Genomic DNA, 12,098 nt, shown 5'->3' with positions numbered 1-12,098 from the left:
AGTGTGGTGACAGGAGACACACTCTTCGCCCTGTGCACAAGTAAAATGAGGAAACTCGTGCATTCATTTGGAGGAACAGACAGCAGTGGAATGGAACTCTGAACTCCGAGGCCCCAGCTGTGCTAACCACTATGCTACCGTGGTGACCGAGGAACAAGTGTCCAGTTAATTGGCAACGACACCTTCTCTCTTTGAAATTTCAGATGATTGATCCCCAGCTGGTGATCATATGCTCTCTTTTCTCCTTTCTGCATCTCTCTTCTCATTCTTCCCCAACCCTGAAAATTTTATGGGACAATTAACATATAACCGTATCTGATTTCCATTGTTTAATTACAGGGTTATCTCCTTATCAGCAGCCAAGCCCATGTACATCACAGGAAAGTCTTTTGGCTATCACTATACCAACACCATTAGTCAGGTCAAAGGCATGATCCTTCCACGATACCCTTCCATCTTCTTGTTCTGTTTTGAATCCATTGGCACACACATTCTTGTTTGGAGTTTTGCAGATACATTTTCCTGGATTGTTATTTATAATGAATGAAAACGTTCATCCTTTTTTGTTATGCATTATCTTTTTGAAACCCCAAGAATTATTCCCAAAACCACTCCAATGCCACTCGCCAGACATTCCCCCTTCCAAACCATTCCTCCACCACTCTGAGCAGGTTGGAATCATGCAGTTAAGGATTTGTTGCTCATGCCCTTTTGATTGTGTCAGGACAAGACCAACCTCTGGTTTGAGGCTTTAATTACCTGACGTATCTAAAGAGGATATTTTACAATGATCCTTAATATACAATCGCACACAAAAATTCATTCCAGAGTTATACTTATACATCAAAATACACATGAAAAGTAAAATACTATACATTCAATGGTTGATAGGTCAAACAAACCAATGGGGAAAAATGCTTGATTTCTTATTTAACACCACTTGCTGCAGTATCTCAAATCCCATCTTTCCAGAGTCCAGAGAAGCGAAACTTGAAAAAGGGTACTTGAGGAATTAATATTTCTTAAAGAAATACAATAATTGGGTATAGTTACAGCAAGACCATTTTTACAGATTAGACAATAATGAGCAGGAGAAGGTGCTAAGAGATATAACTAGTACAGCAACACCCCACAAAACCTATCCTCAGATCAGATGGAAATGCATCTTTTAAACATCGCAGTGGTGCTCAAATACGTAATTGAGAAAGAGCACTCACGTATTCCTCATTGCCAGGATCAAACTTCAGGGCCTTCTCAAAGTATTTAATTGCTCTACCCTTGATCCCATCCAGTTGATACAGAAATGCTTTGACACCAAGAGCCTTGCTGTCATGTGCATTTACAAGAAGCTTCCTCTCTACCCACTCCTCCAAATTCGTTCGACATTTTTGCCGTTCTATTGAGTTATATTCAATCTTCACTCCTTTCAGGAAGTGGCGAACAGCATTTGTTTCAGATCTTTTCTGGTGCAGTTCAAATAACCCAGCTTCCAGACAAATGCTCTGCATATTCTCTGGTCGAATGTCCACTAACTCCATCAATCTACGGTAAGTCTCCTCTGCTCTGGAATACTCCCCACTTATTATGCAGATTTCTGCAAAGACCAGTTGCGGTTTAATAGCTGTCTTTTGACGGTGCTCAAAAGACTTTTCCAAGTGATATTTGCAGAGATTAATAAACTCAGCTTTCTGCTGAAATTCAGGATTGCGAGGATATCTGCTGTGAGAGTATTTCAGCTTACTTCTGTAGCACAATCCAAGTTGGTAGTGTAAGAAACCAGAGTGTGGAGTTAATTCTAATGCTTTTTTTAGGAGCTCAATTGCCCTCTCCACAAATCCCCTTTGTCTATAATATTTTGCAGCATAGCGAAGCACATATGGAAGATCAGAGGTCTTCTGCAACGCTTGTTCAATTAATTCATTTGCTTTCTCATTTTGCCTTAACATCTGCAGTTTTAGACCCAACAGCACCATGGCCACAGCATCATCTGGATCAAGCTCCAGTACTCGTCGGAAATGCTTCACTGACTGACTCTGATCACGACTCTCTGGGGTTCCAGAAAGTGATTCCAGACGAGAAAGTGCAGTTGCATATCCCATTATCCACTCAGTGTTGTCAGGATCTTGCTCCAGAGCCTTTGCAAAGCATTCCTTTGCCTCCTCACAGTATTCACCAGCAGAATTCAACAATGACCATCCCTTCTCCCCGTACACCTCATGTATCATTGCTGTATAGCGAGGGCCATCACTGAGTGGTTTACAGATCATCTCCAGCTTGTCGAGATAGGACTGGGCCTCGGTCAGTTGTCCCATGTGGTAATGCACCCAGGCAAAGTTTCCATAGGTGATGATGCTTCTTCTTTCAAATTCATCTTTGTACTCCTCCCTCAGAATCTTTTCAGCTTCCTTTAAATTTTGAATTGCTTCCTCACAATTGCCCTGCAGACAATTTAAAAAAGCGAGTTGGTTGTAGGACTGCTCTTTATACTTCAAATTCATATCGATAGAATCATGCAATCTGAATATCACATCTTCCACGTCAATAGTTTCCTTCTGTGGTCTCCATGTGAAGTGACACTGCAGCTGATCGAGCTTCTCTTTCAATAAATCTCCCGGTGTGTTGCTGCAAGAGAGAAAAAACATAATCATGAATTCCATCTCAGATCATTTGATGCAGGTCTGACCTGCAACCCCATAAAACACAGATTTACTGACTGTATGAAAGCTGCCGTTTAATGAATTTTTCTATAATTATGGCATTTAAAACCTGGAAATGCTCAGCCTGTCAGTCTGCATCTGAGGAAGGAGAATGTTTCAGATCAGTAACCCAATATGAAGAATTGATTCATGTGATGAAGATGGAAATGTGTCTCCTGAACAGCCAAGGCAGCTGATCTGTTGCTTTGTTACACTGATGGTGGACTTGGTTTTATTACCAGACGTTGAGCTCTCCCACTATTGCAGACTTTCGTTTTTTTGCCAGCAGCCTGAGCATAGCTCCAGATCTCGGTACAGAGAAGTGGTGCTTTTCCCCAGACAGCCACCAGTACTCAGACTCAATGTCTAGAAGATTGAGAACTTCAATAACATTAATGACATAAAGCTGTTTTGTGAAGTCCACTGAAGTCTGGCAATTTACGAGTTACCAGACCAGTTCACCAAACAATTGCATGAGCAACGTCCCCTGATCATGCTGCACATATCTGAAAGACCATAGACCAGCATAGAACATAGAACATGTTGTGCCAACCTTTAACCCTACTCTGGGATCAACTCTGCTTCCTGCTTCCTCCCAAAGGAGATGAATTTGCCACACCATGGATGCAGCTCCTCCATTCTGTCCTGAAAGCCGCTAGGGGCTGGAAATGATGACAGTTTAGAGTAGCATGTTCCTCTGGTGTATTACCTCAGTACTGAATGCACCCCATAGGCTCCAACGTGCTCAAATCTACGCGGCTGTAGTGTTTGGCAGAGTTGAGTCACCTCCTATGTTTAAAGATTGAAGATTAAAGATTGGCTGTCCTTGTCACATATACATCAAAACATACATTGAATTGTATCGTTTGGCATCAAATCAGATCAGAAGGAATTATGCAGGGCAGCCGACAAGTGTGTCAGCATTTTTCCGGCACCAACATGAAGTACGCGTCCACACTGATCATTTTCACAAGCACTGTCCCTATTTTTCTCTGCCTTGTAATTTCAAGTACCCACAAAATAACAAACCAAAAAGAGCCCAATTAAAGAAAAACAATAAAGAAAAACACCCGATGTACAAGGGAATAAAAAAAACACAAATTGTGCGATAATTCAAGCTAATGACAAAATTCCAAACCAAAATGAGTCCTCAGATCCGAACCCTGGAGCAGCCTGGACTAGGCCCAAAGCCTCACTTATCAGTTTAGCACATTAACGAGCAGGGAGCATAGCAGCAGGGCCTGTCTTCATAGCCTCAGTCTGAAACATCGACTGTTTACTCTTTTCCATAGATGCTGCCTGACCTGCTGAGTTCCTCCAGTATTTTGTGCGCATTCCTTTGATTTCCAGCATCCCTTCCTTCCTGAAATGGCTTCCTTCCTGTTTACATCAGGACTCCTGATGAAGGGTTATTGCCGTCAACTGTTACATCTCTTCATCTGCAGAGATCCTCCAGCATTCTGTGTGTATTACCTCCAACAACTAAATTGCTGTCCCATGAGTGCCAGTTGTTTTGACAGGAAGTGTTCAGATAAAGAATGTGCTTTCATGACACATGACATTCTGCAGAATAACACACACAAAGTGCTAGAGAAACTCAACAGGTCAGACAGAGTGATTTCTCTGTGGACCTTATCAAATCTTTTATTGTAATCGCCAACATCTAGGTAAGTATCAGCCTTTCTACACAACCTGTCTTCAGAATTAGTGCTTTCAGGACCAGCCTCATTCGAAAGAGTCTCCAAGCTCAGAGTCTGATGTTTAAAATATCGTGCCCAGAATAAACCCGAGAACTCAACCATTGTAAATTATTGAGAGATTTAAACAGAAGTAGCACAACAAGTATAGATTCCAACATCCCTTGAGGTTAAGGCTATGTTTCTGTTTGTCACGTCAGTTATTTGTCTGCTGTGTGTCATAATTTCCCTGGATTTCTCTGCTCTTTCACCAGTATCCATATTTTTCACAGCACACTCCGGTTTCCTCAGTTTTTCCTATTCACCTTTTTGCCAATGATCCTTTTCAGCATTTAATCCCCATCTGCTCAGCTCACTGTACCTCTCAGCAACAGCTGTAAACTTTAGTCTCTCAGTCACTGTTCCTGCATTTCCCTGAATGCATCCGACTGGGAAAAGTCAGTTCCCCACTGCGGAACTTAAAAATCATGCCATCTATTTGGAGGATATGCCCCTTCACGTAATGTTTGCTTTCCTCACTCCCAATCAGCTCCCTATCCTTAAGTGACTTAGCACCACAGACCTTGTTTCAAATTATTATCACATCCTGGGATATCAAACTGAGTGCTCACATACTGTGGGCTCATCCCACTCCAGTGGTCTCTGATCCCAGGATCAAGCTAAAGTTCCCAGATCACAAACCTGGGATCAGATCCAAAATCCTTATGCTGAATGACCACCAGCACCTTTTCTGGCCTCCATGTCCAGAAACAGATCACATTAAATCTGACTGATCCAGATATCCATGCTAATGTTGCTGTCAAATGTCCTAGAATTTGTAAACATTCTGTAAAGTGAAGATGTGACTCACCTCATGATGCTGTGCAGAATTCCAGCTGCACCTCAGATGGCTGATTAGCTGAGTAACTCTGCAAGGTGTCATTCTAGTTGTTTATATACTTTCTAGGTGGAGCTAAAATCTACCAAAATATTTGTCTCATTGTGGATCACGAAAGCAAAGCTGAAGAAGTCAAATGTTTTCTTCCTGGAAGTTGTTTGTGTCATGAAGAAGTTTCCATGTTCAGAGTGTCAGGGGGCAGAAGTGAGTCTATTTGCTATTACTAAGGAGAAGGTTCTTGGGAAGCTGGAAGGTCTGGAGATAGATAGTCACCCGGACAAGGTGGACTACGCTCCAGGGCTCTTAGAGAACTAGACGAAGCAATAGTGCAGGCCTTAGTTCTGATCTTTCAAGAATCACTAGATTCTGGAATAGTTCTGGAGGACTGGAAAATTGAAAACATCATTCCACTCTTTAAGAATGAAGGGAGGCAGAAGAAAAGAAATTATAGGCCAGATAGCCTGATCTCACTATTATTGATGATGTTTCAGTGTACTTGGAGGCTTAGGATGAAATAGGTCAAAGTCAGCATGGAACACATACCACAGGCCAGACAGCATCAATAGGAAGAAGCACTGTTGACGTTTCGGACTGAGACCCTTTGTCAGGACTAACTGGGAGACCGTTTCGCTGAACACCTACACTCTGTCTGCCAGAGAAAGCAGGATCTCCCAGTGGCCACATATCTTAATTCCACGTCCCGTTCCCATTCTGATATGTCTGTCCATGGCCTCCTCTATTGTCAAGATGAAGCTACACTCAGGTTGGAGGAACAACACCATATACCGTCTGGGTAGCCTCCAACCTAATGGCATGAACATTGACTTTTCTAACTTCCGTTAATGCCTCTCCCCTTCTTACCCCATCCCTGATATATTTAGTTTTCTTTCCCCCCACTCTTTTTTTCCCTCTCTCTGCCCATCACTCTGCCTGTTCTCCATCTCCTTCTGGTGCTCCCCTCCCCCTTTCTTTCTCTGTAGGCCTCCCGTCCCATGATCCTTTCCCTTCTCCAGCTCTGTATCACTTTTGCCAATCACCTTTCTAGCTCTCAGCTTCACCCCATCCACTCCGGCCTTCTCCTATCATTTTGCATTTCCCCTTCCCCCTCCTACTTTCAAATCTCTTACTATCTTTCCTTTCAGTTAGTCCTGATGAAGAGTCTCGGCCCGAAACGTCAACAGTGCTTCATCCTATAGATGCTGCCTGGTCTGCTGGGTTCCACCAGTATTTTGTGTGTGTTGTTGTTTGAATTTCCAGCATCTGCAGATTTCCTCGTGTTTGCAAAGTCAGCATGGTTTCCTTAAGGGGAAAACTTGCTTGACAAGTCTGTTGGAATTCTTTGAAGAAATAACAGGCAGGATAGACAAAATCAGTGGATATTGTGTACTTGATTTTTCAGAAGTCCTTTGACAAGGTACTGCACATGAGGCAGCTTAAAAAGTTAAGAAACCATGGTCTTACAGGAAAGATCCTAGCATGGATATACATAAGATTGGCTGACTGGAAAGAGGCAAAGATTGGGAATACATCAGGCCTTTTCTGGTTGGGTGCCAGACTAGTGGTGTTCTTTTCACATTATGTGTCAATGATTTGATGACAGAATTGATGGCTTTGTGGCCATGTTTGCTGATGATCTGGACATAGGTAGAGGGGCAGATTGTGGTAAAGAAGCAGGGTGTTTGTAGAATGACAAGTAACAGATGGAATATCGTGTAGGGAAGTTATGGTCTTGAATACTATTTTCTAAGTGGGGAGAAAATTCTAAAATCTGAGTAGTAAAGGGACTTGGGAGTCCTTGTGTAGGATTCCCTAAAGGTTAACTTGCAGGTTGAGACGGTGGTGAGGAAGGCAGATGCAATGTTAATATTCATTTCAAGGGGACTAAAATGTTAAAGCAAGTACTGTATGTAATGCTGATACTTTTATAAAGCATTGGTCAGACCACACTTGGTGAATGGTGAGCAGTATTCTGCCTTTTATCTATGAAAAGATATTCTGGCATTGGAGAGTCTCCAATGGAGGTTCATGAGAATAACTCAAGGAATAAAAGGTTAATGTATGTGGAGCTTTTGATGGCCCTGGGCCTCTACCTTCTGCAGTTTAGTTGATGAGGTAGGGGAATCTCATTGAAACCTATCGAATACTGAAAGGTCTGGATGGATCGGATGTAGGGGGAAAGTTTCCTATAGCAGGGGAGTCACGGACAAGAGGGCATGATTGTGACTGTGATCAAAGTGACCAGAGAAACACTAAATCTGGTGATAAAAAAGTCTTTGTTCAGAACAACAAGCTGGAATCATTCTGGAGTCAACCTCGGTAGGGGCTCACAAACCCAAAGATACAGAACATTTTTATACCCTTAAAATCAAACGTAACAGTGGTGTTTCATTACAGTTTCAACAGATACAATTATATCAGTTACTTCAATATTTTGGGTTGACAATGCTTCCTTTGAATTACATATCTACAGTGAGAGAATTCTGAATGTGCAAATATCTTTGCTAATTGCAACCTTACTTGAAACTATTTACAATGGGGCAAATTACTTAACCCATAGTGAGTCCTGAAGTTGGAGGGGGGGGGGGGGTGTCCCATGAGGAAAGAGAAGGTCTCCACCTGAAAACACGGCTGTCTGACCTGTTAAATTCTTCCAGCACTTTGTGTGTGCTGACCTGGATTTCCAGCATGAGTAGGCCTCTCTTGTGTTTAAGCCCATAGTTGCCTGGATTGCTGCAGGCCAATAAACACAACCCCATTGTTTTAACTTTTGGCTGACGCATATGCAAATGTCTCACAGTCACCATTTTGGAAACCATCTCACTTCGTCTACGGGCAGCCTATGCTCCACAGAGGGTACAAAGGGCGATTTTAATGTCAATTTACTGCTTTCAATTTGCAACTCACATGAAGAAATGAAGACTGGTTCTTATTTGTGCTTTTTGCATTAATTGCATGATTGCATGAAATAAATTGCATGAAGCTTTAGTTCATTAGTGTGGCAGGTAAACCAATACTAAAATTGCTTGGAATGGAATTATTGAGAGCAAATAATGTAAAAGTGGAAGGAATATTTATAGTAAACAATCACAAGTGTAAACTGCAATATAGAACATTCCACATAATTGTGTCATAATTGTTGGACTTGCAATCAACAGCAGGTTAAATTAGACCCATGGTCTGGAAACGTGCAGTTGTGTTTACAAGCTAGTGCTACTGATCTAGCCATGGCATCAGACGTACCTGAAATAATGTCATTTCAACTCAGGTGGAAATTGGAGAACTGATGGGAGAAGGAAATACTGTAGACTGTATGGTCACAATATTCATCACAAAGCCTTCAGAAGATCACCAATGAAACATGAAGTAAATGTGTTTCTATTGATGTACTGCACAATACTATACACTGTACTGTATCAGTCAACTCTAATAGTGAAAAATGGTCGTGGAAAGACTTTCCACAGTCAGTGTATCCCCAGATTTCTTTGGGCATCTGGAGCCCAAGTAGAAGGGCATAATTCAGAAAGAGCATTGAGATATTCTTCATTTCCAGGATCAAATTCCAAGGCATTTTCAAAGCATTCAACAGCCTCTTACTTCTCCACAGCCAGGTGGTGCACCATCCCAAGAATTCCAAAGTCTTTGCTGTTTCTTGGATTCCTCTGAATTTGTTTTCCTAAGATCTTTCTCAAGTTTCTGTTACAGAGCTTCCATTGTTTACTTCAATGATGGATCTTAAGTCTGTCCAGAAAATAGTTTTGGTGTTGTAAGAAAAACAGGCCGATTGCAATACTGAAAGCTCTTGTTATTCGGTAAAACTTCACAGTATAGCGAAGCACATCTGGCAGATCTGGGTCTTCCTCAATGCTTCTTCATCTAATCCATTTGTTTTCTCTGCTTCATTGAAGTTCTGCAGCTTTAGGGCCAACATAACTATGGTCACTGTGTCATCTGGGTCGAACTTCAGCACCTGTCGCAGATACTTCACTGGCTGACTCCGCTCCTGATTCTCTGAGACACCAGAAATAGTTTCCAGACAATAATGAGCAGTCATGTAGCCCATAGTCTATTCTACATTATCAGATTCTTCCTCCAGAGCTTTCTCAAAGTATTCTTTTGCCTTCTCATAGTATTTAGCAGCAGAACTCAACAATGACCATCCCTTCTCCCCGTACACCTCGGGTATCATTGCTGTATAGTGAGGGCCATCACTGAGCGGTTTACAGATCATCTCCAGCTTGTCAAGATAGGTCTGGGCCTCGGTCAGATGTCCCATGTGGTAATGCACCCAGGCAAAGTTTCCATAGGTGATGATGCTTCTTATTTCTAATTCCTCTGTTTGGTTCTCTCTCCAAATCTATATAGCTTCCTTTAAATTTTGAATTGCTTCTGACATTTGCCTTACAGACAGTTTACAAAAGCAAGTTGGTTGCAGAACTGCTCTTTATACTTCAAATTCATATGGTTAGAATCTTGCAATCTGTACATCACATCTTCCACGTCAATGGTTTCCTTCTGTGGCCTCCATGTGAAGTGACACTGCAGCTGATCAAGTTTCTCTTTCAATAAATCTCCCGGTGTGTTGCTGCAAGAGAGAAAAAACATAATCATGAATTCCATCTCAGATCACTTGATGCAGGTCTGACCTGCAATCCCATGAATAGCAGACTTACTAACTGTGCGGAATTGCCTTTCAAAGATTTTTTTTTAATTATGGCATTTAGAAGCTGGAAATGCTCAGCCTGTTCATCAGTAAAATGTTTTATCATAGTACATGCAAGTCACCTTAAGCTCTGTCAGTATGCAGGAAGCAGGAGTACAGCCAAATGATCTGACTAACCAAAATGATAGGCATTCCTTATTGTAGTGCAACAGTACTCTAGTGTTTGGGACTTATGGTGCAACTGGTTATATGCTGGGGAAAATTGGGCAGGGTTTCCTTCAGTCAGACCTGGATAAATTCACCAACTGTAATTTGAAATGCATTGGGATGGCCATTTCTTGTTAACAGACAGCATCGTGCAGTTTCGTGAGTGTCTGCTCATAATTGGCCACTGGTTGTATGGTGGACAAATTTGCCAAACATATATTCCCTTTTGACTTGGTTTAGTTGCATTAATAGCTTTCCCAAATGGCCGTTTCCTCTTTGATTTTTGGATTCTGGCATGTTGCCAAAAACAGGTGGCAGTCTAACTAGCCTTTGTTTTCCAATTTCCCTTTTGAGAAAACAGGAAGGTTGCAGGACCTAGACAGATTAGGAGAACGGGCAAGGAAGTGGTAAATGAAATACAATGTTGGAAAATGCTGTGTCATGCAGTTTGGTTGAATAAAAAGACAGTGCAGACTATTTTATAAATGGGGAGGAACTCAGAATATCTGGGATGCAGAGCAACTTGAGAGTCCTTGTGCAGAATACAGTGAAGGTTAACATGCAGGCTGAGTTGTTGGTTGTGAAGGCAAATGCAAGGTTAGCATTCATTTCAAGAGGTCTAGAATATAAGAGCAGGGATGTGATGCTGAGTCTTTACAAGGCCCTGGAGAGGCCTCACCTTGAGCATTGTGAACAATTTTGTCTCCTTGTCTAAGAAAGGATGTGCTGGCACTGGAGAGGATTCAGCGGAGGTTTATAAGTATGATTTGGGGAATGAAATGGTTATCATATGAGGAACGGTTGATGGTTTTGTCCCATTTCCACCAGCATCCCGATTGGTTGACACAATATTCATAAGCTGAACAACATAGCCCCTTTTCATTAGCTCAGACCCAATCATGCAAAAAGCAGAACAGACTGCTCTTAGAGTATGGCTGAAATGAAACACCTACAGCATAGCAGTGACATTCTTATCCAGAGCGTTACATAAAATTTAAAACATAAATAACTATCTCAGTGAAGAACGTGCTGCAAAAATATACTACGTGAGACTAGTGAGACAAACTTATCCTCAGATCAAGCAGAAGCGAAAATCTTTCAAGTGTATTTCTGTTCCTCAATGGAAAGACATTCTCATGATCAAATTCCAAGGCCTTCTCAAACTATTCCATAGCTTTAGTCTTGTTGCCATTCAGCTGGTATAGTCACCCTTTCATACCAAGAGCCTTATTATCATGTGGATCCTTGCAAAGACTTTTGTCTGTCCTCATCTCCAATTTATCATGACACTTGTTTTTATTCATTTGAGTCATATTCAACCTTCAGTCCTTAAAGGAATAGACTGATGGCATTTGATTCACACCTTCACTGGTATGGTTCAAATGTCCCAGCATGTAGACATACTGTATTCTCTGCAAATTTACTGGATGAATGTCATCTAATTTCAAAAGATTACCGTAGATCTCCTTCATGTTGGAATAATCTCCATTTCTTACACTTATAACTGCAAAATCCAGTTGTGGTTCAATATCTGATATTGCATGGTGCTCAAATGCCTTTCCAAAGTGATATTTGCATTGATTGAACAACTTTGCTTTCTGGCGAAATGCAGGATGGCGAGATTTTCATTGAAGTTCTGCATGGCTTCTTTATTGTTTCCCTGCAGACAATTTACAAAAACAAGTTGGGTTGTGACACGTGGCTTGATATTTCACAGCAAGATTTATAGCATCTTGCAATCTGCACATCACATCTTCCAAGTCAATGATTCCCTTCTGAGGGCCCCACGTGAAGTGACACTGAAGCTGATCCAGCTTCTCTTTCAACAAATCTCTGTGTGTGTTGCTGCAAGTGAAGAAAATTCATGAAATTCATCACTTCATACGTGATCATTTTTCTTCACATCATTACTTGTAACAAAGCCAAGAGTCCTCCAAACTTTAAACAACACATGAATAAAT

At 41.5% G+C, this 12,098-nt stretch overlaps 1 protein-coding gene across 2 annotated transcripts; it reads right to left on the bottom strand.

The window, feature by feature from the left end:
* Positions 1 to 767: 767 nt before the first annotated feature.
* LOC140715081 (interferon-induced protein with tetratricopeptide repeats 1-like) lies at positions 768 to 9,435 on the bottom strand. Of its 2 annotated transcripts, none has more exons than XM_073026811.1 (2): positions 5,244 to 5,271; positions 768 to 2,622 (listed from the first exon to the last, which is right to left on the bottom strand). In XM_073026811.1, exons 1-2 carry the CDS (start codon positions 5,246 to 5,248, stop codon positions 1,188 to 1,190), a joined length of 1,440 nt encoding a protein of 479 aa, XP_072882912.1. In that variant the 5' UTR covers positions 5,249 to 5,271; the 3' UTR covers positions 768 to 1,187. The 2 variants fall into 2 exon arrangements, 1 of the variants encoding a protein (XP_072882912.1); XR_012096054.1 differs by lacking the exon at positions 5,244 to 5,271 and adding an exon at positions 8,511 to 9,435 and having other exon boundaries at positions 2,553 to 2,622.
* Between the last annotated feature and the right edge of the window lie 2,663 nt (positions 9,436 to 12,098).

Source organism: Hemitrygon akajei, chromosome 23, assembly GCF_048418815.1.
Source record: "Hemitrygon akajei chromosome 23, sHemAka1.3, whole genome shotgun sequence".
Lineage (NCBI taxonomy): Eukaryota > Metazoa > Chordata > Chondrichthyes > Myliobatiformes > Dasyatidae > Hemitrygon > Hemitrygon akajei.
Note: the sequence above shows the minus strand (reverse complement) of the source record. Positions and strands in the feature narration are given on the sequence as shown.